At 42.3% G+C, this 26,977-nt stretch overlaps 4 protein-coding genes across 6 annotated transcripts in view; all 4 read right to left on the reverse strand.

Annotated features, from left to right (window-relative positions):
• LOC121693566 (G-protein coupled receptor 4-like) overlaps positions 1 to 7,314 on the reverse strand; it is a 13,448-nt gene extending 6,134 nt beyond the window's left edge. Inside the window, exons 1-2 of one of the 2 annotated variants that reach the window (XR_006025535.1) lie at positions 6,889 to 7,314; positions 2,718 to 4,104 (exon numbers count right to left, since the gene is read on the reverse strand). Coding sequence is in view for 1 of the 2 variants with exons in the window: in XM_042073101.1 (XP_041929035.1) it covers positions 3,138 to 4,104; positions 6,889 to 6,908 (987 nt within the window). In the remaining variant the exon portion in view is untranslated. Of the gene's footprint in view, positions 1 to 1,842; positions 4,105 to 6,888 lie in introns of those variants that run through there. The other variant, XM_042073101.1, reaches the window with a different exon arrangement.
• Positions 7,315 to 7,385: 71 nt separating this feature from the next.
• On the reverse strand, positions 7,386 to 8,919 carry LOC121693364 (G-protein coupled receptor 4-like). Its single transcript, XM_042072742.1, has one exon. It carries the CDS (start codon positions 8,753 to 8,755, stop codon positions 7,775 to 7,777), a length of 981 nt encoding a protein of 326 aa, XP_041928676.1. The 5' UTR covers positions 8,756 to 8,919; the 3' UTR covers positions 7,386 to 7,774.
• A 5,557-nt stretch (positions 8,920 to 14,476) lies between these two features.
• bdkrb1 (bradykinin receptor B1) lies at positions 14,477 to 15,827 on the reverse strand. Its single transcript, XM_042073136.1, has one exon. It carries the CDS (start codon positions 15,825 to 15,827, stop codon positions 14,778 to 14,780), a length of 1,050 nt encoding a protein of 349 aa, XP_041929070.1. The 3' UTR covers positions 14,477 to 14,777.
• A 5,718-nt stretch (positions 15,828 to 21,545) lies between these two features.
• Positions 21,546 to 26,679, reverse strand: LOC121693743 (B2 bradykinin receptor). 2 transcript variants are annotated; one of them, XM_042073388.1, is made up of 2 exons: positions 26,609 to 26,645; positions 21,546 to 22,888 (listed from the first exon to the last, which is right to left on the reverse strand). In XM_042073388.1, exon 2 carries the CDS (start codon positions 22,879 to 22,881, stop codon positions 21,835 to 21,837), a length of 1,047 nt encoding a protein of 348 aa, XP_041929322.1. In that variant the 5' UTR covers positions 22,882 to 22,888; positions 26,609 to 26,645; the 3' UTR covers positions 21,546 to 21,834. The 2 variants fall into 2 exon arrangements, with proteins under 2 accessions (XP_041929322.1, XP_041929321.1); XM_042073387.1 differs by lacking the exon at positions 21,546 to 22,888 and adding an exon at positions 23,378 to 25,836 and having other exon boundaries at positions 26,609 to 26,679.
• Positions 26,680 to 26,977: the final 298 nt, after the last annotated feature.

Genomic DNA, 26,977 nt, shown 5'->3' on the forward strand with positions numbered 1-26,977 from the left:
TGCAATAGCATATATTTGTCATTTCATTTCCCTCCTGACAATTTATTATGACTGCCGCTAGCATAGGTATCGAAGGTATTATAGGTATTATAGGGATTGCAAAAAATGCAGTTTTTCCTAACTACCTGAACCGTGGCACAATCATGCATGCACACACACTCACATCCACAGCACAGACACACACATCCACATGCACAAATGCACACACATGTACGCACGCACACATACACACACAGACAGAAACACACGCATGCACACACACACATCCACACACACACACACACACGCATGCACACATATACTCATGCACACACACACAGGCACGCACATACTATCGGTATCGGCAATTATAACGGCTGATACATAATTACAAATTCAGTAGGCCTAAAGAAAAACCGAATATTCATCATCATTTAGGCTTCCAGTATTGGCGTTATAGTTTGTCCACTAGATGGCGCAGCGTTGCAGCAAGACCTAACTGCAGGTAGAAGTGCGGGGTTTTTTCTAAAACCGGCTGATTTATGTTGTTTACGGCAAAGAATGTCTAATAAGGGTAGGATTATTTTCACATGAAATGTAATTCCCATTTCTTCTTGAAGCCATGTTTATCAGACATGCTTGGTTTTTACTGCAGGTACGTTAATGTCAATGTCAATGTCAATTTTATTTATATAGAGCATTTACAGATGGCTTAGCCACACCAAAGTGCTTCACAGTAAAGTGCAATAAATAAATACAGGAAGGCACAAAAACAAAAAGGGCTACAGTTAAAATAATAAATACAATCAAATACAGGCTAAATGTTATATGAATAGCCTAGGTAAAATAATGTTACCGTTAGCATTGGTTGAGTAATGGAGGCTAGTTTGATTGGTGGTGTATTTGTGGAAAACCAAATGCGGTTATACCAAACAAATTGATAACAGCACTGTAATTGTATCTTTCGACTGTCATCTCATTCTTTTCTGACCATAGCCTAACAGGAGCTAAGTGAGTTAGCCACAACGCGTTTGCTAACGCGATTGTTTGCTAATGGGAAATATACCTGAAAGATAACCTGTCTATGATGCATCTTAAACACCGGGCTGGGACATTTCTGCTGTTGATTTGCTCACAGTTCTTGGTGGCCCTGTCAGTGCTTTGTAAAATGTTGCATTAAGACCACAAAAAGTCTCAAAAAGCATCTGAGCTAACATTCATTTCCAAACACCCTAAATCAATCTTCTGTTTTCAAATAAGGAAGAGCATGGCTCAAAGTAAACTAACTAGGGCTGAGACGATTAGTCAATGCAATCGACTATATAAATTCGTCAAAGTGAATCATTCGTGTCAACTCGCCGCAATGTAGATTTATTAACGCACCCGTGATGATCTACATCTCCATTTAAACCAAATATTTTAGAGCGCAGTAGGAGATGGATACAAAGTGATATCCATCTCCAGTCATTTAATCCAGTGTCTTCCATATCGTTAATCCTGCTAGTCATAGACCACTTGACTGAACTGAACTAGGGAAAACAGCGTCGGAAAGATTCAGTTACTATCAGTTGATAACAGACATCTTCGCATTTAAATCTAGTGGTATTTATTTGTGGATCTTGGTGTGCAGTAGGAATGTCTCAAAATTACGTCATCAACATAAAAGCAAAAAGGAGATTCACAAATGCAGATTCCACATACAAAGTCAAGCATATTTATTTTCAAATCTCGAAAATATATTTACAAAGACAAATTTGTTTATTTATTTGTATGCCACATTTTTATATTTGTATTTTGTATTTGGATATTTATAAATGTAAGTATATGTATATATATATATATCCTTTTAAATAATTTTGAGACAATCCTCACTCCATATGCACTGCCCATTCAGTCCCACTTGATCGTATTTGTCCCACATGATACACAATATAGCGTTAAACATTTAGTGATGCTATAAATAAATTATTCTATATATGAAAAAAATATCTTTTAACATTTATATTTTAGAATAGGTAAAACATTACATTGGAATTGAAGCAAGAGTTTAATGGATCAAGTAGAAGTAAAACTGAGGAAATCAGTCTAAAATTGTAATGATTTTACAAATATGTCTGAAAGAAACACAGTACTAAAGACACTACTTTTGAAAGGCCAGTCACAATGTTAATTTTGTGTATTCATCAAAAGATGCCCTCTGTCTCATGATGTAAAACTTCAGCATTCAGATACTCCGTGTTGTGAGAATGAGATGTTGCATGTATGTAACCTGCAGTAAAAGGTTCACTGAAATGCAGTAATGATACACATTGCTGTTTTTCAGTCTTTTGGGGTCCTATCATGGTTGAGGTGGAAGAGGTTCTTTTGGTTTTATGGTGTTTTAAGCCCCCAACGTCGTCTTCCAGGCAGTGCTGCATTGAAGGCATTGGGGTTAGGCATGGGTTATGTTTAGGGTTATGTTTAGGGTTAGTCAGGGTTATATTTAGGGTTAGAGTTAGGGTTCGCAGCGCTGCCTTGAAGTCGATGGTGGGGGCTTACAACACCATTGAGCGTTATTTTGGCATGTGATGCAAGATTGGCACCATCTAGTGGGCTCACACCAACACAACATAACCATTAAACCACATTTGCTCCGAGCACCCTTTTCTTGATACTGCAGAGCCAGTCTTTAAGAAGTCCTTTCAGGATGAGGTATGACGAAGATAAAAATGTTCCATTTCACGATCTGAAAGGGTAACCCCAATACAGTAGGGGTCTATTTTTGGACTATGAGTGTAAACCATCTTGTACCCGGAAAGACCTCAAGATGATGAAAAAAAGCTTGCTACATGCTAAAAAATAAAATTCTGGTTTTCACAAGTTGCTGCAGCTCATGAAGAAAGTCTCTTTCAAAGCAGTTTCTCTCTTTGAATAGAGACTATTGCAGTAGTTTTTCAACAGCTTATTATTCAAATAAATATTTACTTCAAATAAATATTTATTTAATGATGCCAAAATATTCAAAGAATAAGGCTAAACAAATGTAAAGGCAGAAGATACATACATTCTAACAAAGAGGCTCAAGTTAGTCAAGTTAGTTAAGAACCTACCCACTGCACAGCATGGCACCCATTAGTGGCCTGCACCCAGGCCATGGTGAAAGTCTATTGCTACTGTAATTAAGGGTTGTGAAACTGCTGTTTCAGTTCTCCCTCTGAGCTGTTGCCCATGCTCTTCCTCTGAAGGAACAGGAAAGCCTTGCTGACACTGGCTCTCCCTGACCGGGTGATGAAGCAGTAGAGCAGAGGATCGGCCAAACAGTTGAGGGTGGCCAGGGCCGCGGACACTTTATAGGGGTAGTATAGCCAGGGTAGTGTTTGGCAGTCCTCCAACAAAGCCCTCAGCAGAAGCATGATGTGGATGGGGCCGAAGCAGATGACCAGGGTTAGCTGGACCAACCTAAGGAGCCGGCACGTGCGCTGACGTTCCTGTTTCTCGGTGGCGCGATTGGACCGCACCTCTTCACTGATCTTCCAGTAGCAGAACCCGACCAGCACAGATGGCACGAGGAACCACATGAAAAAGCGAGCAATGTTGACTTGCCTCTGCGTGTCATGTATAGGGAAGGTGTCCAGGCAGATGTTGTACTTTGCGTCATACACGTTCGGTGTGGACACAGTGGCGGCGTTGAAGATTATACTGCAGGTCCACGAAAGCACACAGATGCCCGTGGCTGGTCCCAGATTTCGGATGAAAGGGTACTTCAGGGGGTGAACCACGGCCAGGTAACGATCGACAGCGATGCAACACAACAGAGACACGCTGGCATAGAAGTGGGTGAACAACAGGAAGACACACGCAGTGCAAGCAGTGCCCCCATGGCGCCAGTCGTCATTCAATGAGTAGTCCGTCCAGATGGGTAACATCATGATGAAGAAGAGGTCTGCCAGGGCCAAGTTCATTAGGTAGACTCCCAGCTCATTGCCCTGTCTTATGTGCTGGTAGGAGACGAACACTGAGAAACAGTTGGAGGGGAAACCAAAAATTATAACGGCGATGTGCAGAAAGACAAAGGATTTCTTCATCTCTTCAGGGGGATCCCAATCGTCAGTGCTGGAATTCAGCGTACAGTTATTCATGTTTTCTCTACCAAATAAAGACAAAGACAAGACAAGTCTCACTTTCACTTTTTTGATTGTCAATAAATACTCTCTCATTACATAAAAACAATATTGGGAGTAGTGAACTGACAGTTTAATTACATTTTGCTGGGAAATGGAGTATTTTTTTCCATGTTTGTGCAATTAGCTACAGAAACTACAGTTATAGTAGTATAGCAGTACAATATTTTATTTCAATTTTACTTAATTATGTATTGCATCTTCACTGTAATTGAAACTCCTTTGACAGCCCTGCTACCAACGCTGTTTTTTGTCAGTTTGTAAAGTTTAGGTGAAGTAGGAAATAACATCAGGAACCCCTGATCAATGTGATTGGTTTGGACCAATGAGATCAAAGTTAACAATATGTTTATGCCCGTCACCATGCTAACATTGTAAACGATTCCCAATCGCTAATGACCAGACTCTATTCACTTTGTGAATGAGTCTTGCTTGCCTATACACGGGTTTCCCTTTTACCAACAAAACTAGATGCGCACGAAGCCGTGAGGCAGAAGACGCTTGATGGCCGTCTACAACGTTATAAACTTAACCTAAATAGTCGGCTGCTGTAAGCTACAATCAGATTTTTTTGTATACCCCTGTTGTCTCAATGATAATAACATTTCATTTCAGACTATATGTCAAAGTTTGCCGTTCATTTGCATTATTAATATAACATCGTAACATAGACATGCATTCCGTTAGGGATATTGAACATATTTAACATTCTCTAACCATCATGATTTCGAATTGGTGCAGTTTTCAGCACAAAAACTCATTTTATTCCTTTGCTCTTTTGCATTGCTCTATGCTGTTCTATGGTGCTTTCTGCCTCTTGGTTGCGCACGCATGTTTTCGTGACGTTGCATAGAAATCTATGTATGCAGCCAGCACCACACACTTTATTTGGTGGATGCACAAACTAGTACCCTGGGAATCCAGAGTTCTCGCGGGAGCACAATATCAATTTGCTTAGCGAGAGACTCTGGCAATGAGTAATGATGCATGTTACTTTTGCCCCTTGCATCGCAGGGAACCAATCACATCTGTGTAGCTGATATAGGCGGGCCAGAGGCGAGCTAAACAGATGACAGTCGTAGTGTTATCCAATTGCGTCAAAGTCCGGAATCAGTCAGTAAACATTGGTCGTATAGTGTTATCCAATTGCGAGCAGTGAGATTTTCTAATGCATGCTTGGTGCCGACCCCTCGAGTTGGGCCATTACATTATTCGTGGCCAGACCATTAATCTTTTGGATTTGGGTCTAGAATCTCCAGGCTAACAAACTTGATTATTGCTATGAACAAATAGAGAAATTATTGCATCTTGCATACTGTTTTAGAAGATACCAGGCTAACAAAAAAATCCTGCTTAATACAATACCCCGCCTGGACAATACTTTCTAAAAGGCAAGTGTCTGATGGGCAATGCATGCTGGTGTTCCTTGCACTTTGCCATAAATAATATTTGTTGTTGTTTACTTATGACTTCTGAACAAGTAGGCACAAGTAAACTCAGATGGCATGTGACATTTGTATGATTTTATTGGGTGGCCTGTGGCATGTGTTGAAAGAACACAAACTGTGTCGTCCCTATCTGGACACAGAGATGTGTTAAAAAACAACGCAAGTTGTGTTACTTTCTACATATATTGTGTAACAAATAACAAAAGCAATAGAGTACCGAAGCCATGACGTAGAGTTGTCAAGGCAGAAATTTCATTGGATCTAAACAAATCAATCTAACCATAGTAGTCACGATAGTGGTGGCTTTCTTAATCTATTTAAATAATTTTACAACATTTCCAAGACGTTAGGCCTATATTTTTTTTACACTGTAGGAATCACATACTGCAACATATATTCATGACAACAAATTTGTTACTACAGAGTTTTATTTTAGCATGGGTTTCCTCCGTAAAAGACACCTGCATGTAACTGCACAGTATGTGGTTAAAATCCTTAAATTCATGGACATGTCTTTATTTTTGAGGCAAAAAACTTCACTCAACAGCCGTCAGCCTTTGATAAGACATGAAATATCCACTGGAATTTTGTTTCTTTCAATTACTCCTGCCAGGGAATCTGTGTTATGTGGCTAAGCTGCTGCCTAGCAGGTAAAACACATTTAAATGGCTATAGCCTGCATTTAAAACAATGTATTAGCTAGAAATGATGCCACATGTCTACATTCAATGCTATTTAAGCCACTTTGAAACTTTGTTTAGATCAAGTGATACTGCCGTCATGGAAATGGAACGTCACACTTCAGTACCAAAGTGTAACATTCGTGTATCAAGTAGCTTCCCCAGGTGCATGTAAAACATTTAAGTATCATGGAAGAACAATGGAGAATTTGTAAATGTATTTCAAAAAGTGAAACTGTCATATGATCTATATCCATTATACATGAAGTGAAATAATTCAAGCATTTTTTGTTTCAACATTGATTAATTTAATCTTGAAAATTACGGTTTACAGCTCATGGAAATCAAAAATCCAGAATCACAAAATATCAGAATAAAGAATTTATAATACAAAATGATCAACCTGAGAAGAGCTCTAATCAGCTAATTAAGTCAAAAAATCTTTCAGTCTTGGGCAGGGCAATGGACTTTTCCATGATATTCTATTTTTTAGATGCACCTGTACATAGAGGATGTGTATATTCCTAACAGGCCTGATTATCAGTAAACAAATTGATTTTCACATGTTTACAAAGCAGGTCATCTGTTCATGAATACTATTTTAAAATATGTTTTACTTACACTGTCAGCTGGTCTTTCATCACACCATAAGTGGTCTGCTTAAATAATTTTTAAGATGCAAGTGTTCCAGGTATTCCATCCAGTCAGCAACCATAGGATACAATCATACACTGAGATATTTGTTATTTATCTCGAACTATGGCACTACTGGTAGCACCCTCTTTGCTTTACAGCTTGTCTTGTGCATTTCACGAAACAGGAAGCAGGGCTCTTGTGTGATGGCAAGAAACTACGCTCATGGTGTGAAAGAAAGAGGAACAGGAAGGGCATAATCTATACTGGAGCAACATCTCAGCAAAGTGTTAATGCTCAGTAAACATTTTAATTGCATCACAATATATTGGAAACAGCATAGTTACAGTAAATAGGCAACACTTTACTTGAAGGTATCTACATAAGAGTGACATGACACTGTCATGAACACAACACTGTCATGACACATAAACCCTAACCCTAAGCTTAACCCTCTCTCTCTAACCTCTAACGCTCTAAAGCTCTAACCCTAAACCTTACTCTAACCCTAAACCCAACTTGTCATGACAAAAACCGAATGACACTTAATGACAGAAGCGTTAGGCCTATGTCATAAATGTTTATGACTTGTTGATAATGTTTGTGACACGTTCATGACTCTAATGTCACTCTTATGTAGATACCTTCAAGTAAAGTGTAACCTTACATAGCAGTGGTAACCCAAGAATAAGTCCATTATAAACAAAGGAAACTGATCAGGACAATTCCATGTCTGTTGCTTATAGTTTAGTGGTTCATTAATTTAGTATCTCACAATTTACATGTATTATTATAAGACATACAAATGCACAGATAAACAATCCAATCAAAAATGACAGTGTTCCCTTTCAGTGAAACTACTTTGGCAGAGCAGTTATGCAACAGAGGCATCGGACGTGTCTTTTGTTTGGAGCTTCCTCAGTGTCACCCTTCCAGTCCTCAGCATGGCTTTCAGTTCTGTCTTGGCGCTCTGGCTCATAAGGCAGTAGATTATGGGGTCTGCCACGCTGTTAATTGTGGTGGTGGCGACAAACACCATGTAGTAGTCTCTGAGGAGGGTGGCATAGCCACAGTTTCCTACCGGCTCCAGCCCTGCGCGCAAGACCATGACGAGCTGATATGGGGTGAACGCCACCATGTAGGTGATGAGCAAAAGGAGCAGCAGGTTCCGGATCTTACTGCGTTCGTCGTTCTCCAGTGAGGCACTGTTGTTGAGGGCTCTCATGATCTGACAGAAGCAGAAGATCATCAAGAGCAAAGGCAGAAGGAACCCAAGCGTTGCTCGAACGATTGCCACAATGGCATCCGCAGGATGCATGGGCATCCTCTCCTCGCACAGACGTAAGGCAGAGAAGGACTCCAGGGCACCGGAGTGGGCCAGGAGGCTGGCATGCACCAAGAACTCAGCTACCCACACCACGGCACTTACCAGCGTGGCCGTGCGCAACTCCCTCACCCACAGGAAATGGAGAGGGTAGAACACGGCCAGGTAACGGTCCACTGAGATGCAGCACAGCAGCCCGGTTCCCACATAGAAGCTGTTGTACATAATCAGCGTGATCAGGCTACAGAGCGTGCTGTCCACTGGCCATCCAAGGGACAGCTCAATCCACACGGGCAGCGTGATGGTGTACAGGAGGTCAGACACAGACAAGTTGACCAGGTACACTGCTATGGTGTTGCCCTTTTGCATCAGTTGGTAGGCAACATAAAAGGAGAGGCAGTTGGCTGGAAATCCTATGATAAAGAACACTGAATATGCAGTCGGGTACATGAACCGGTCCACTAAATCCACTTTGTCACAGTTTTTAGGCATGCTGGCATTGCTGGCATTGAAAAACACGTCCAGCTTCATCGTGGCTGTGACTCTCACTGACTGGACAAGTATTTCAAGCATGGATGGGACCATGCAAATCTAACACATGTAAATCATGTTCTAGATATATCCCAAAACATTTGTGGGATTTGTGTTATCTGAGGAGCTGTATTGGATTGAGCAGGGACCACACACATTCAAAGATATACAGTCCATAAATTCACGCTTGAAACCGCACTGGAGGGGTGACGTCTTAAAGTCAGCAATCCCTTATTTAGTGAATCACAAGTCTATTTGTCTCAGAGGTCATAATCCTCTGCTATTTCTTTCGAGAGGTTTTCCAAAATGAGCAAGCATCTGGGTGAAAACAAGGGCCTAGTGGGTAACAAGTAAGCTAGTGGGTATTGTGAGTGTAGAATTCTCGCTAAAATTCCCAACCTGACTAATTCAAGCTGGCCATTTAATCATCCCCCACTGTAATTGGCTCATTCCCTCATTCTCAACCTCAAGCTGCTGTGTGGTGAGTGTTCCATGACGGCTGCAGTGCTTCACCCAGACACATGCCACACATTGATGGGGGTTAGCAAGGGATTTCCCTTTCACTTTAAAGCACTTTGGATGCCTTGATAAAGCTCTATATGAAATGGTATGTGCCCGTGCCAATGAGTACACAACAGTCCACAGAGTAGGCTACACAACATTTCCTGTTTATTTGTTCAGAGACTGTTTTAGCCTCCTTACTTCACCATGGGGTCGACCTATGGTCACACAGGGTCAGATATTTGATAACCAAATGTGTTTTATGTTGGCTCAATAGGATTTATATGGAAATTTCCTCAAATGCATAAGACGTTAGGTTGTTTAACCTTTAGGTATACCGTGGTATTTACATTTGTTCTGGAAACAGCTGATAACTGTGAGCGATACAGTTGTTTTGTCACACACAGAAAACAAATGACAGCACCTACCTTCATGAAAAAGATCTGATAATATGATCTGCCCATATCCTCATGTCCACAGTCACCATAGGTACAATATCTGGAAAAACTGAGCAGGAAGAGGGTAACATACCAAAAACAATGATGTATGTGTATATGGAAAGCTAAAACTATACCAAAAATGTTCCATTATGATCTATTAGAGTTGGTTAGAGCTACAAAACAGTGTAAATGTAGATGTAAATGTAAATCAGGTTTATAGGCCAAGTATACTTGCGTATACAAGGAATTTGGTCTCTGCATTTATCCCATCCATGAATTAGTGAGACACACAGAGCACACAGTGAGGTGAAGCACACACTAACCTAAAGCAGTGAGCTGCCTTGCAACAGTGGCGCTCAGGGAGCATTGAGGGGTTAGGTGCCTTGCACAAGGCATGTGCCAACTCTCACGCATTGGCCGTGAGACACACGCATTTGATTGGTTTCACACACTCACACGCCACACCCCCCATCTACATTTACACGGTTATGCTTTCAGAGACGGTGAGAGGGTTCAAGAGCACCCCCTGTCTGTGGAATTTTATAAATTTTCTCTCATTTGCGATGCTACTTCAGAAGCCGTCCCAGGCGCATTCCCCCCGCATTTCCCCGGCTTCAGGTATGCTTTGAGTATTATTGAGTATTTTTTACGCTGAAGTGTCAACCTGGTAGGTCAAATACCTGGCAGATGAGGTTCAACTAAACTAAACCTATACAGTACATATGATATCACACATCAGGTGAACGTGCGGAATCTAAGCTATATAGCGCCAAGTTGTGATTTATGGTTCGCGAGAAAATTAACATTGAACCGACGTGCAATTTAGGCTAATCATATTTGCATTTTGCACACAGTGCACACCCATTACTCTCGGTTTAATATTTCACTAACCCTTCACACAACACGTGGCAAACCCAATATCACAATAAACAGCAAACCGTACCGAATACGAATATTGTAAAGCATGCCTTTGTGCAATAAGTGGTTCCTGAGTAATCCGGTTTTGAAATTGCAACACATTTCTACATAGCCTCATTGGGGCGAAATTATAATGTATTCTAATGTAAACTATTTGTCAGTAGGCCTACATACATTTTTGTAAATTGCTCAGCCATAGATTATCCCACTATCATGGTTCTTATATTGTCAGGTTCCAGCCAATCCCATTACAGATAAATGAATATATTTATATTACCATGCTTCCTAGTGACATTAATGCAAAAATATGAAGAAAATCAAATAACGAGACACAAATATTTATATAAAGCCTGACATAAGCCATATGCAAACATTCACATCATGCAGATATGGGTACATCCTGAAAAAGGAATAGCATGTAGGCTATAGGCTATGGCCATTACAATGACCAATATATTATCTTAAATAAACTAGCTGAATAACACAGGTGACCACTTCTGCATAATTTCATGGAGTGCTGAAATGTCAACACATTTTTTAACATTTCTAAACTGTGAAATGTAGCATATGTTTTTGTGGTTGTGAACTTATTGCAATATCACCCTAACTATTCCACCTGTGAGTGCATGGTTATAATTCTGAAGTGCAAAATAGCTCAGGCTACAGCACAAATATTTCCATAAAAATAAGCAAGTCTGACCTCTGAATTTATTTTGAAAGTGCACCTGATTGATGCATTTAAAAGTTAAAATATACAAACATTTCTTAAATTCTTACAAAACACCCACCCACTTTTTAAAACTGGTTAGTTTGGACCCCCTCACTTTTGCCGTGCGAAATACCAGTGCTGTTTTCAGCATCTGTTTAGTGCTTCATTGTCATTTTCATTGGATTCACGGTTTAGTTTGATATTTAATTTACTTTTGGACTGTTTGATTATATTGTTAAATGTTGGGACTGATGGGCACTGAAATCTGGGGAGGTATTTGATGATCACTATTACGTTCCATGTAATTGAAAGAGTGTCGGGATTTCAAACAAACCATCTGCTTTCATGCGTTCATTGAACGTCTGCGGTGCTGTAATGGAAACCTTATTGCGTAGCCAAGTAGCCTATATTGAGTTAGTTTTAAATTATGCATGATTTACTTTTTATTAATTTCGTAGGCTGGCTTTATTTTGTTATATAGAAGTATCTAAATAACCTGTTAAAATGTACCAGAATTCAGGAAATTGCATCTAGTCCAAAAAAAAATTTCTGGGGGAGGACCCCCATACCCCCTCTCTGAAATGTCCCACCCACTTTCACAATGCCTCCGACACCCATGGTCCTAGTAGTAGGCTAGATCCCTTTGATACCAATCATTCATTTAACTCTGAGACCCTGGTCCCAGGGATGGATTACTGCACGGGCCTTCCGGGCCCAGACCCAGGGGCCCAAGGTGTCAGGGGGCCCTGAAGCCCAAGCCTTTGCATGGAATCATTGCCTCAATATCAACACATCAGGATGTAGGCTATGAATCTGATTGAATTTAGTATTGGCCATCCCCAAAATGCTAGCCTGACGAGCCAGACCCACATTAAAACATTCGCAGTGCTCAGTCCGAGGGGCGGGATAATCGGTTGTCGCAATAGGACAGCACTGAGTCCCATGCGTTTTCCCACCAGCGGAGCTAGTTGGCTAGTTCAAACTTTTGCCATCTCAAAACAAGCTTAACTCGTGTTACACTGTTGGCCAACAGCAATATCCATCTTCTTTGTTTTCAAGTAGCAGGGAATTCAAGCCAAACCGTTGCAACTCTGCCATCAATCATTATGTTATGCCCCCCTAACGACTCTATAGACGATTTGATTGGCCTGATAGAAGTTTAATTTTTCGAGCTCACAAGCCAACGGAGAGTTGCTAGACTAGCCCTGGAAGCAAATGTAATTTGATGCCGCTAGGGTGTGTCTAGATTTCTAAGCTACCAAAATGCACCAGAATACAGGAAATCACATCAAACAAATGAAAAAAATTCTGGGGGAGGACCCCCAAACCCCCCTTCCACATATGTGACAATTAGTGGGGAGAAGGGTAACTTGGTAGCAATACAAGTCTCATAAAAAGCGTGAATGATGTTTTTGACTTTTAACTTACCTTCGGAAACATCAGGTCGGGCAACCTTAATAAAAAAGTTCCGAAGGTCTTGCTGTCCTTTGCGCCTGGCCATCCTCATCGTCCCCAACTAAAAACCTGGAACGCTGCTATGCTGCTGCTTTAACCTGGCAGCTCGGGGTCGGGGGGAAGGGTGATTGATGCTGGCAATATTTAATACCGGTTAAACATGGCGGTGATCTGACATTCAGCCATTCGTCCCCATAGAAAGCAGTGCCAGTGGTCAACGCTGCATGGTTTCATATCTGGAAACAACTGACGGAGAATCCATGGGAGATTGACTGCCGCAATCTCCGAATGAATATTGTAAAGTGTAATATCGTTGTGTTGTTAAATTACAAGGCTTCCATGAGAAGTGGCCGTTGATGAAACGTGGCTGTGTTATTCTAAATATTGAAAAATTAATTTTAAGTGGGTATACTGAAATAACCAAAATTTTGAGGTGGGTATACGGCGTATACCTGCGTTCTACGTAGACTACACCACTGCTGGTAGTAATTTTAGTAGTGTACATAGAACGCCTACAGTGGGAAACCCTACTCATATCACTCTTATCTGTGATGAATGGAGAAGAGTGCACAGGAAGGAAACACAAACACAGACTAGACCGTTTCTAAAAAAACTCTCCCAATGCAATTATGTTGAGTGTTTTGTGTTGCCTTTCACCAGCATACAAACCATTAATTGGTCTAGTTTTCTTGTGCTGTTATTGCACTGATGCTCTTGTTTGTGTGCCTCAGCAACCACAGACAGTGGAAACAGGAAGCTAAAATATTAGACATCTCACAAGCTTACTCTGGCTCACCACATCACTTTGTATATGAAGATAAGAGAGATCTTGCACAACTCTAAGTACTTGAGTAAAAAGGTATGAACTAATCTGTGACAGCATAGACAAGCTTATCTTCCCAAAAGAATAAAACAACACGTGAAAAGTTCTTATCACATACGTGCAGAGTAGCATTGGCATGATGGCGCACTCCACCATACTGCCCACAAGGTGGCAGCCCCTTTGACCTATAATTTACACTTTGATCAGCGTTCTGGTTAAACATGCTGAACAGCCTCTGTGGATCTGTCCAAACAGAAGAGCACAACAACACTGTTAAACACATTACATTTGTTTAGAGACAAATGTTTCATATTCTCCATAGATGTTTTATTTAATAACAGTACTTACAGCTGTTCACCTATACAGAGAGATTTAAGATACATTTTCACAAATTGTATATATTATATATTATAATTTGTATGTTTCTTCTTGTGTCCTGTTTTCAGGACAGGAATACAAGAATATCTGTTCTATACAGTATCATTCTATGGTTGTGGTTTATTAAGGGGAGAGAATCTGGCCTATCTGAATTTTCAAGTAGTGAAAGTACACGAGTTTGAGAGAGACTGAGTCAAATATGCAGGATGTGGAGGAGTGATCATAAACATAGGATGAGGTTTAAGATCTGTTTTAAGATACCGTGATCTCTGTACAGCTCAAACAGCAAGCTTCCCCTCGGAGGCCCTGCACTTTGTCACATAAAGCCGCTGAGCTTTGGCTTTAATGAAACTATTTACAGAAGCGCACACATCTGTGCTTCTTCTCCACCCCTCCAACAGCCAGGAGAGATAAGCTAGCATGCTCCTGAAAGACTTAAAAACACTCACAACAAAAAAATAATAAATGATGGAAAAAATATTTATTCTGACTCCTTATTACAGAAGGGTCCATTGTTAATAAAGAGTAAATTGTCACAAGAATCTAATTTAAATAACAGGCATGCTTGATGTTCATGCTTTGGATATTTTTCATGGTTTTACATTAGCAAATGGATTTTGCCTCGTTATTAAATTAGCTTCAGTTAGACTTAGACATAAAAGTTTACACTTTGCCCATCATTCAAATTAGGGCCCACAGATTGAAATAAACTTTAAGTTATTTTTCACTGTGCACCTATTGGCCTGAAAACCCACCCTAACTACCCAGCTCGCATCATGCCCTGCTCACTTGATAACTTTATAAGACAACAGGCCTGATGTGATCCGTTTTGTGCAGAAGCGTCGACACAACTGAGCGCTGCGTTGTCACGTCCGATCCTCTGGAGCGCTCATATCTGCGATAGATCTCGCTGAGTTTCCTCCTGAAGTACTGCCCGGTGCAGACGTACAGCACTGGATTCAGACTGCTGTTCAGGAAGGCGAAGTACGTCGCAAACTGGTTCCCGATGGCCGTCACCTCCTGCCATTCGGCCACCTCCAACACCTGGAAGTCGCACAGCACGTCCAAGAAGGTGAACAGGTGGAACGGACCCCAGCAGACGAGGAAGAAGAGCGTGACGGCGTACACCAGTGTCGTGGCCTTCCTGTCCGACCGGTCCGAGCTGCACGCGTTGTCCCTCCTCTGGTTCAGCGCTCTGACCACGTTGACGCTACAGAAGGAAATGGCCAGGAAAGGCAGGGCGAAGCCCATCAGGTTGAGCAGCACGTGGTGAGCCACCCTCCAGGAGTCGTGCGGGTAGTCGAGGAAGCAGGACATGACGCGGTACTCGGGGTCGTACTCCAGCTTCCTGTGGGGCAGCACAGGGGCGCACACGGCCACGCCGAGGACCCACAGGACGGCGCAGATCGCCTTGGCGTAGCATGTCCGCCGCAGCCAACGGGCCTTCATGGTCTGCACCAGGGCCAGGTAGCGGTCCACGCTGATCATGGCGAGGAGGAAGACGCTGGTGTACATGTTGGTGGTGAGGGAGAGGCTGACCACAATGCACATGAATTCCCCAAACGGCCAGTTGTAGTCGTTGAGCACGTTGACGCCCCAGAAGGGCAACAGGGCCAGCATCACAAGGTCAGCCAGTGCGAGGTTGCCCAGGTAAATTTCCGGGACGCTCCACTTGGCCCTCTGAAGCAGGAACACACCAAGAACAAAGGCATTTCCCAGAATTCCCACCACACTGAGGGTGAAGATATAGGGTGGGAGGATAGCATGGACCAGGTCCCAGGCAGTGTCATTCTCTGCCATAGTAGGGAATGTGGGAATGCTGATGTTTGGGGTCTGGTACATATCCATACTCACTTACCGTAATGGCTCTGCTATCTACTGTAGAAAGGCAAAACAAAGCGCAGCTCTCAGAAACCATTTCCAAAAATCTGAGTGAAAGCTGTATTTACACTACTGTCTGGGATTTTCAAAATCTTGTCTATCTCTAAGTTGTCTCTAGATCCAATAGGTCCTATCTGACTAAATCAGCTTATCTTTTTCAATTTGAAGACATAATTCAATTATGCAACATAGGCTATTTAAAAATCTGTGAATTCTGAAGATTAATTTGTGTGCTGGGATTTTAAAACTATTCTAAATCTCAATTATGCCTCAACAAAACCTGGCCGTTGCCTGCACTGAAGTTACAGAATTACAAACATCATCATAAAGTGAGGATCAACACAGAGAATCTCACAAAGTAAAAAATTACGGGCCATTCGAACACACCATGATAGATCATGCGGTGGTTACCACATAATTTTAATAAGCTAAAAAGCCAACTCACAACTCTTCTAGTTCCTAAAGTAGCATGCATGATAAACAAACAGCGGCATACCTGGAGATTTTTGGGGGGACAAAGTTCAGTGTTTGGTTGAAAATGAAGAGCCTCTAATTCACATTCATTCCTCCTGTTCAGGCAGCTTACAGAGCGGAGCTCAGTGTATACAATGTAGCATTCCTCACCCCAAGCCTCAGCCAGGCTCGACTTGCTTGCAACTCAGATGTATCTTCTTGTTGGCTGGATAGAGACTGTGGCCTAAACACTTGAGGGGCGGTACATACGCTTTAACACTTAAGGAGTTATCCTCTGAAGATATCAGTCTTTAGACAGGGCAAGCCTGATTGTTGTTAACATAATGTGAGAATATTTAGGACATATCAATTAAGATTGGTATGTGTGATGGTTCACTCTTATCAGTGATACATTTTATGATACAGCATTGAAATATCATGAATAAACATGGTGAAGGAATGCACACCCAAACAGAGGAGTTGGCTAGAAAGATATCATTAATAAATAGAGCCATGCTACTGTACTCTTGAGGCTACTCTTTCTTTCTTTCTAACATTGAAATATAACAGGATGCTGTCTTGTAGGCTACTGATTAACTGTATTCTTACATTGACTTTGAATCAAAATCATTACATGGATACATAAAGCACCAGTGAATTGTTTCCCTTCACAAGGCTTAGTGTAAGTCTAGGAAAGTTCATGGAAGTACATCTACACACTGTACTGTAGGTTAGTGTGTTAACGGGTAGGTTGATCTGCTTTTTTGCTTGTTTTTGCTTTGTTTTACATAGTTGTGTGTTTGTTAGTACCAAACTGTTTGTGAAATGACCTTGGGTCATTATTTATTTATTTATTTATTATTGTTAGAGCCATAGATAAGATTTCATATTTGTTTATTTGTGTATGAGTATTATTGTAATTTATGTATCATTTCATGAAAGAAAGCATAATCTCAGTCTAAATTAATAGTAATTTAAAAATTGAGACATTTATTTTTATAGCGTGTGTAAAGACGCATTTTGGGCTTGAAGACTGGTAGATGAGAGATGGATGGATTGGGGAGCACGGATGCACACAGTTTTTGGACCGTGCTTGTCGTGTTGAGAGCTTACTGAAGGAACTGTAATAGGAAGAAACCTTTTATTATTGTTTATGTAAATTGAAATAGACATTTTCTTAGATAAAGATTTTTTGTTGAAAACACGATTTTTGCACGCGACCATTACTTTCCAGAGTGCTTTCCTAATTCCTGAATGACACAGATACTGGATCTGCTGCCATAACAATTATGGTGGTTTCAGCTGAGTAAACAATGGATAGAATGCCCGCTGAAGAGCTTGAATATGACTGATGAGTCTAAACCTGAGGCATATTTCAATGATGGCCTCTGTAAATGGTGATGGGGTAATAAGAATTGGGAGAATGTGAGTGGGGGAGGTTATGTTGGACATCAGAAATGATGAATGAATGGACTGACATGGATAGTGGGAAATGGACAATTGATATTAGTGGGGGAAACCTGATAGGCATCTGAGGGTGGGCATAGACTGGAGGATAAGTGGGCTGACTAAGGGGGTGCATCAGTGGCGAGGGTAAAAGAGAGTGTAGACTGTATTATATGGTAGACACCATGGTGATAAATTACAAGACCATCAGTGAGTGAGAGGGAGATAATGGATGTAAAAGGGCTGTGTGGTCATTGTGGGTCCTTTTAGATTTGTATTCCTGTACATTACATTACAGACTATTATCAACAGTTATGTACATGTGTTTTACAATCACAAATATCTTTTAAAATAGCGGAGAATACCTTTTCATGGAGATTTATTCAAGTGATGGAAAGTTTTCAATCTGACAGATATTAAAAAAAGAATCACATAACAAAGTAACAAAACAGATACCTCAGTCAGATATGCAGAGTGGCAGAATGGTCTAAAGAGAAAATGATATGGTGATTCTAAGGAAATCAACATGAATGGAGGACTACAACGCAGGAATAGACCTCGTCCTCTTCTGAAACAGGGCTTAGAGCAGCACGCAGGCAAGTCAGACGATAGCATAAAGTCAGCAGAGCACTCACAACCACAGAGAGAGGGCATGTGTTTATAGCTACTGTATACTGTTTGAGATGAAGAAATGTCCCCAATACACATATGGAAGAAAAATAGTGGTGCAGCCTGACAACAGACCACCACAAAGACACCTTCACTCAGTGCACCCAAAATATTATAAAGAATGCTGGAGAGACTCCAGAAGTAGAGGTGGTGTTTATTTCCGGCAGACGGATGTATGTAGCTGTCACACTCAGTAGACACAGATAAGCAGAAGAACACAAACAGTCCTACAACATGTCATGCGACAATGACAGTTTGCTAAAGTTTGCTGTGCTAGGGAGTTGGGGCCAGGGGAGATTGCTGTAGGAAGCAACTTGCTATACACTGGACACCAGCCACGGTAATGGCGCTGGACAGCAACACATGGTCAAACTGGAGAGCGGAGACTGTTCGGAGAGAACCAGAGACACTTGGGGCCCTATCTTGGCGATCTGAGGGTCATGGGTGTGTTTTGGGCATAACATCCTTGTTTAAACCAATGAGAATGACATCCGTCATTCCCTTTAAAAGGGCAGCAGCGCAATATCAAATTTGGACAGTCAACGCGAGGGAATCTGCTTGTTAGTTGCTTTACTAAAACCTGTGTATGATTAGCAGAGTATAGCCTACATGCATTTTGTACTCGGCTATTATTTGAACTCACAGGCAAAACGAAACTAACTTCACTGGGCAGTTGTGGCCTACTGGTAAGGGCTTCCGGCTTGGAACCGGAGGGTTGCTGGTTTGATCCCTGACTAGTGGGAACGGCTGAAGTGCCCTTGAGCAAGGCACCTAACCCCTCACTGCTCCCCGAGCGCCGCTGTGGCAAGGCAGCTCACTGCTCCGAGTTAGTGTGTGCTTCACCTCACTGTGTGTTCACTAATTCATGGATGGGATAAATGCAAAGACCAAATTCCTTGTATACGCAATATACTAGGCCAAGAAACCTGATTTACATTTACATTTACATTACATTTACATTCACCGTGACCTCATAGTCAAGTCAAGGTCTCACTGTCTCATGGCAAGACAGTTCTACACAGTTATTTACTTTCACTATTGACTGGCAAGGGGTTACAATCGAAAGCATAGCCTGAAAAAAGCAACACTTACTCCAGCCAATAATGTTCAAATGACTGAATAAAAATCCTGAGGATATTTATCCTGCAGAGGAATTGTTTGGGACTGGTTGCTAAGGGTTGCTTACATCTCGTGACAGTGTGTCTGCAGCTTTGCTTTACATGCGACTTTCACTATAGAGTGTAATGTGTCACTATCAGTGGCGTAATGATTTTTAGAGTGTGTAAGATAGCGATTTTTGGATGTGCCAGACCACACCTTACGTTGTTAATTGGGTGCAAGGTTTAATCAAAGTGGAGCACATGGCAACAAATTCATCACTAACTGGGTGTACGATATGAATAGGACTTTGCGTCACACTTTGTGCCACGTTGCACCAGGTGCACGATAGGGCCCTTGAGGTCACTTCCAAGGGACTCACCTAAGAGATGGGCGGTGGTAGTGTAGTGGTTAAGGAGCTGGGCTAGCGTGCAGTAGCCTGAAAGTTGTTGGTTCAATTCCCAGCTTCCACCGTTGTGCCTTTAAAGGAACTTAACCCCTAGTTGCTCCGGAGACAATGTAATCCCTTGTAATATAGCTGACATATGTAAGTCACTTTGGTCAAGAAGTGTCTGCTAAATGTAATGTAAAAGAGAGTAGGGATGACAACATATAGTATACATACATCACATCTCATACACAGGCCAGATGGATGTCGTTCCAAGAAGATAGGGCAGGTAGTTAAATGGCTTGCTCAGCTCAGGGATTTTTTTTTAATGTTTCTGTGTTTGAGGTGCTTGTTGTTCTGTGCTTGTTTAATATGACCAACTTAGTTGGTTTATCCTAGTTTAACAATACACTGTCTTTCTAGTTGGAGAAAAAGGAGGGATGGTACAATGTGTGTTGTTAAGGAGAGTCAGAGATAAAGTGTAGAGATGCACACTAGCGAGTCTCTCATTCAAGTTTCTAATTAACCGAAAAGAACATTTAACAGCTAGTAACTTTGTTTTAATTCTACATTCAAGTTCATATATAATCCATCTGTTATTTAGCATATTTGGTGTACAGTGGGTGCACAAACACGATATGAAATATATACATAATAGATACGATATACACAAAAGTATGTCTCTTAAAGGAGAATTCCGGTGTGATATTGACCTAAAGTGTATTGAAACATGATACCGAGTGTGAACGTATGTCTCATAGCCCATCTCGGCTTGTCCCCTGCACTCCAAAATCTGGCGCTAGTTAGCCGATGCTACCAACAACTTTTTCAGTAGTGGTGCTTCGGCATCGGGCTAGCCATGCAAATAAATCACTGTTTTACACCCATTTACGAGGCTCAATGTATCTCCACACTTCATTGGTAGACTTCCTAGGGCCCTGACATTTAAAACGAGACATTGAGAACTTTGAAAAAGCACTGGTAGTTTACTTACAAGACGATTTATACAGACAGTATCTTCACGAAGTTTAACGTTTGCAGCCATCTTGAATTTAGTCACGATAAGTCGAGCAACGAGTAAGAATGAACAGCTATGATAAGGGATCAGATTCCAAAAATAATTCAGTGGAAATGCATGGATTCCAGTTTCTTCCAGTAGCAGCAACTGGAATCCATGCATTTCCACTGAATTATTTTTGGAATCTGATCCCTTATCATAGCTGTTCATTCTTACTCGTTGCTCGACTTATCGTGACTAAATTCAAGATGGCTGCAAACGCTAAACTTCGTGAAGATACTGTCTGTATAAATCGTCTTGTAAGTAAACTACCAGTGCTTTTTCAAAGTTCTCAATGTCTCGTTTTAAATGTCAGGGCCCTCGGAAGTCTACCAATGAAGTGTGGAGATACATTGAGCCTCGTAAATGGGTGTAAAACAGTGATTTATTTGCATGGCTAGCCCGATGCCGAAGCACCACTATTGAAAAAGATGTTGGTAGCATCAGCTAACTAGCGCCAGATTTTGGAGTGCAGGGGACAAGCCGAGATGGGCTATGAGACATACGTTCACACTCGGTATCATGTTTCGATACACTTTAGGTCAATATCACACCGGAATTCTCCTTTAAGAAACATTACACTTATGCAACCTTAGTCAACTGTTACAGTATTGATTACGATTTAATTCAATTCAATTCAAATTCAATAATGCCAGTAAAATCACATTGATGTCTCAGAGTATCTACAACTTACTGTTTGGATAGGAAATATCGTTCCAACAAACCACAAACTGTAATAGAATTGCAAGGTATTTGGGTCAACAGTCATTAAACATTCATAGTCATTAACAGTCATGAAAAAACGTGAAATGCTTTTCAAGTAGTGATGAAGATATAATGCAGAACAATATAAGGAGCAGAGATCACACCGTGCTGCACTCAGTGTATTTAGACCTTACACTAGATTTGTCTACAAAAATGGCCTGTCTGTTATCACAGCTCAGGACTATGTTTAAAAGGGTGTCAGCCCTCTGCCTGAAGTGTTTGCCAACAATCACGTAAAGGAAGGGGTTAATGGCGCTGTTGCTATAGCCAATGTAGGTGGCCAGTTGGGTCCAAATGTCCAAGCTGTGCTCCAGGTGACAACCAGAGATGATCTCGTAGTAGTGCAAGGTGTCCAGGAACATGACCAGCTGGAAGGGCAGCCAGCACAGGACGAACACAGCGAGCATCACCAGCACCAGGAAGGCGGCCCTTCTCTCCACATGACCCGTGGTGCTCCTGCGCACACGTTTGTCGTTGAGGATGCGCACGATGTGATAGCTGCTGAACGCCACTACGGGCACGGGGATGACGAAGCCCACCAGGTTGGCGGTGACGTTGAAGCGGATGCGCCAGCTCGGGTGGGGATAGTCCAGCTGGCAAGCCTCCACGCCCAGGTCGGGGATGAAGTCCACCGAGCGGTAGAGGAGGGCTGGGAAGCTGAGCAGGCCGCCCAGCGCCCAGACGCCGGCGCACACGGCCCAGGCCACGGTCACGCGCCTCCTCGGCCGGTGGGTCAGCGGCTTGGCCAACACCGCGTAGCGGTCAACGCTCACCACGGTCAGGAAGAGCACGGTGCACAGGTAGTTCATCCCGATCAGTAGGCCCACGAGCTTGCACGCGGCCGTCCCGTAGGCCCAGTTGAAGTGGTGCAGGATGGTGCTGATCCAGAAGGGCAGGCAGCAGACCATCAGCAGGTCGGCCGCGGCCAGATTGCCCAGGTAGATGTCGGCCACGGTGCGGTGCTGCCGCTGCAGGCAGAGGACGGCGAGGACGAAGGCGTTGCCAGCGATGCCCAGCGTGCAGATAGCGCTCATGTAGGCCGGCTGCATGGTGTAGACCCACTCCCAGGCTTCTGTGTGATTGCAGTCGCCCTCGTCGCCGTGGACGATCCCAAACAGCACATTCTCAGAGGCATTCAATGTCATGCTGTTACTGCTTCAACAGAGAAATGATGGGTTTTAAAAAACAACTCCTATCATACCTCTCATAAACAACTCCTCAGCAACCGTCATACAGTATAAAGAAAAGAAAATAAATCACTTGTTTTTGCACTGACCCCTGTGCAAGGCCTGTTACCGAGCAACCACAAAGACTGTGACTTACTGCACAATTTACTACATGCTCTGCTGAAGAGGACCATTTTTTCCACTTTGCTGAGCAGTGGGAGCAAATGGAGGTGGTACGTGAGGTTGCTATCACCCTTGGACCTTTTAAAATAAAATAACCTGATGATTTGTAGATAGGCTCAGAGGCAACAGATGGCCCATGTCTGTTCGTAAACCGCTCTGCATGTTACACAATGCAGCCCCTCCCAGTCTGATGAGACCACTCTGTTACCCTGCTCCAGTGCTGCAGATCTAAGATTAAAATACTTAAACCACAACCACGGTCAAATGAAAAGAGAAGAACTGGTGACACCACTCCTGGAGAGGGGCTTTATTAGAGATAAAAATACATAAGAAAGCAATGGCAGATGATTAAGTATGTTTTTTATATGCCCACACATTGGTTAAAAAAATCTGACACAGTCAGAAGTCTTTTCCTGTCTGGCAAGAAAGCATGAATCTGCGGGCCGACCACATGTCTGGACGCCTGTCTGACCGACAAACAAAAATAAGGAGGACAATTTTCAAAGTTTGCTGTTCCAGACCCACAAGAAAAATCTGTCTGTGTCACTAGTGGAAACTCTGCGACATACTCTTTACAAGGTACCAGCAGACTGTGCCGCAAAAACACCCGGAAATTGTTCCCGGAAAAAAAAACACCACATCATGACTCATATTGTCTTTAGATACATTTAGGCTTGTTCACCACTAAGTATAGAGTTTTCATTTTTTCAGATGGGATCTGATCATGGTTTCCTTCATTTCACTACCATGCTGTCAAAAATTGTTTATTTAAAACTCAAAATGTCAAAAAATGGCAATGATAAATAACTGACATGAACAGATACAGTACAATACATACATAAACAACATTTTGTTATCAATGTATACTCTCTTGTTTAGAAAATCTTGATAGAAAATATACAGAGACAGTATTATTGTTATTAAATCACCAGTAACACTGATATATAATATTTCCGCTAGTACTGTAAGTAACAATTCCACAGTCCATTTAGCAAAGTGATAAACAACAACAACACATATAATTTTGAATGAATGCAAGATCCTAATATTGCTGACAACAAAAACACATGAAACTGTGCATCAATATATCAATAGGCCACACATCTAGTTAACTGAGGTAACATTGGAGTTTAGAAAAGGCAGAGCAGATTGAGACACCCTTTAATATCATCATTGTCGTCACCTTCATCATCATCATCATCAACTCACGAAATGGTCAATAACTGTTGGACCAGAAAGAGACAGGGATGCCGGGGTGACATACTGGCATTGCGAGCTTAAAAGAAAAAAGGCTATCCAGAGCAGGGATATGATGACTATAACAGAATTTATGTCATAAAAATGGTCATAAAAGACAAGTGCCAACCATAAGGGCAGTTACCAAATATGTGCAATTAACTCTTAAAGCCAGCTTAAAGACTTTTAAATGTAAATTGTACAATTTTACGGAACTACATACAGTGCAATATGTTTTGCAACATCTTGAAAACAATTCAATACTGTTCAGTGTTTGTTATGTAAGACTTTTGATCATATCATATTAATACTGAAAAATGGCAAATCATTTGCAGCAATCGGGCAGATTCCTGTCAGCGCAAAGGACTGTAATCTACATCCAACACTTTGCTTGGATGTATCTTTGAAGGTCACTTGATCATTCAGCATGTTGCTCATCAATTTGACGCAAATGTTTTCAGCGTTGACAGCTGTGACTTGGTGGAGCCGGCCTTCTTCCTAATCAGGCTGATCTGCTTACCCAGCTCGTAGACCTTCTTCCTGAAGTTCTTCCCCACGATCACGTAGAGGATGGGGTTGAGCAGGCTGTTGCTGAAGGCCAGGTAAGTGAACAGCTGGCTGCAGATGTCCAGCGCCTGGTCAAGGGCACAGCCGCCCACCATGCCGAGGCGATACAGGATGTCCACGATGGTCAGCAGGTGGAAAGGGATCCAGCAGAGCAGGAAGGCCAGCAGTACGGCGAGCACCAGGAAGGTGGCCTTGCGCTCGGTGTTCTCCGCGTTGAAGCGCTCCACACGCTGGCCATGCAGTGCTCGGACGATGCGGTACGTGCAGTACGAGATGGCCGCCAGGGGCGCCACGAAGCCCAGCAGGAGGAGTATGGCGTCACAGGCAAACTCGACCTCCAGGCTGGGGTACTCGATGATGCAGGCGGTCACGTTGTACTGGGCCAGGTAGCGCACCTGGCGGAAGTTGAGAGTGGGCATGCTGAGGAGTAGCCCCAGGCTCCACACGGCCAGGCAGCTGAGTTTGGCGTAGCGCGGCCGTCGCATGCGCCCGTGCGACATGGCGTGGACCAGGGCCACGTAGCGGTCGCCGCTGACCAGGACCAGGAAGTGGATACTCCCATACATGTTCATCTTGATGCCGGCGTTGACCAGGCGGCACATGAGGCCGCCGAACTGCCAGTTGAAGTTGTTGGCCACATTGGCCGCCCAGAAGGGGAGACAGGAGAGCAGGAGCAAGTCGGCCGCCGCCAGGTTGCTGAGGTAGATCTCGGCCACGGTGCACGGCTTCTTATGAAAGCAGAAGACAACCAGGACAAATACGTTTCCCATAATGCCTAGCACGGAAAGGACGGCCATGTACACCGGCTGCATGGTGTACAACCAATCCCAGGCCTCGGAATCTGGACAGTGGCTACCGTTACTGGTGCCATTGCTCCATATGTTGTCAGGGTCAGTTAAGGGCAAGACTGAGTGGGCTGGTGTTGTATAGTTGGTATCCATTTGGAAGCTGTCGAGACACAGGTGTTTCATTGTAACCGTGTTCACGGGGTGAGATAAACAACATACCTTATGTCCATACAAAGAGGAAAAGGAAATATGACTGAGACAGTCACAGATGAGTTGTGTTAGTAACACAAGTTGTGAGTTGTGAGTTGTGTTAGTACATGCTGTTTATAGAAGCAACCAAAACATGCTGTATAAGCTGGAGAAGTTTCAATATGCCAAACATTTATTGAAAAACAAAACAGGATGAAGTGCTTAAATGCAGGTGTGCTTATAATTCCTAAGTATATTTCACTCATGCGTGTTAATTCATCTTATCACATCACAGTTAAAGAGGACTCAGTGAGCTCACAGAGACACTTTCTGATTAACTGTGTGACAGTAACAGCTTATAAACACACAAGATTAGCTCAGTGCAACATATCACATGACGCATAATGTAGTGAGCTTTGCTAAGTGACATTTCTGTTCTCACATTAGTGAGATTAGTTTGATGCCTGTTGAATCAAACATCTACTCATGCACTGAACAGACTGTTTATTCACTGAGAAGACCTGTTGAAAACGTGACTACTGGGGTTATTCTATACAGTACATAGTCATGAGCACAATCAAAGGCTTCTTTTCTTTACATCTTTCTTATTCATCATCAATTCAATCAATGTCAATAAGTGTTAGTATACTGTACATGCACACTGATTTAATCGTTCATGCATTCAAAGGCCAGATTTGAAAGTCATGCTGGCATTTGGTTAGTCAGATCAGCGATAAACATACCTAGCAGACTGATGAAGTGGAGCAAGTGGAGAGCAGCCTTCCCTCTGTCCAGACTCTGAGCTTGTGGAAACACGCCCCTGAAAGGCTCACTGGTTTTAAAGACAGGATTTTAGGGTGTGACATCATCCAGCGGAACACATCCTTTCCCTCCTACATAACACCCTCTCATGTCTCTTCCCTCTCAGTCTTGCCTCTCTCTCTCTCTTTCACTCTCTCTCTCAAATCAAATCAAATCAAATGGTGCTTTATTTGGCATGAATGAGTAAAGTCATTGTTGCCAAAGCTACAAGTAGCCTATAACATGTTAACAATCAATCAATGAATAATAATAATAATAATAATAATAATATTAAAAGGATAAATGGTAAA

This window comes from Alosa sapidissima, chromosome 19, assembly GCF_018492685.1.
Source record: "Alosa sapidissima isolate fAloSap1 chromosome 19, fAloSap1.pri, whole genome shotgun sequence".
NCBI classification, from domain to species: domain Eukaryota; kingdom Metazoa; phylum Chordata; class Actinopteri; order Clupeiformes; family Clupeidae; genus Alosa; species Alosa sapidissima.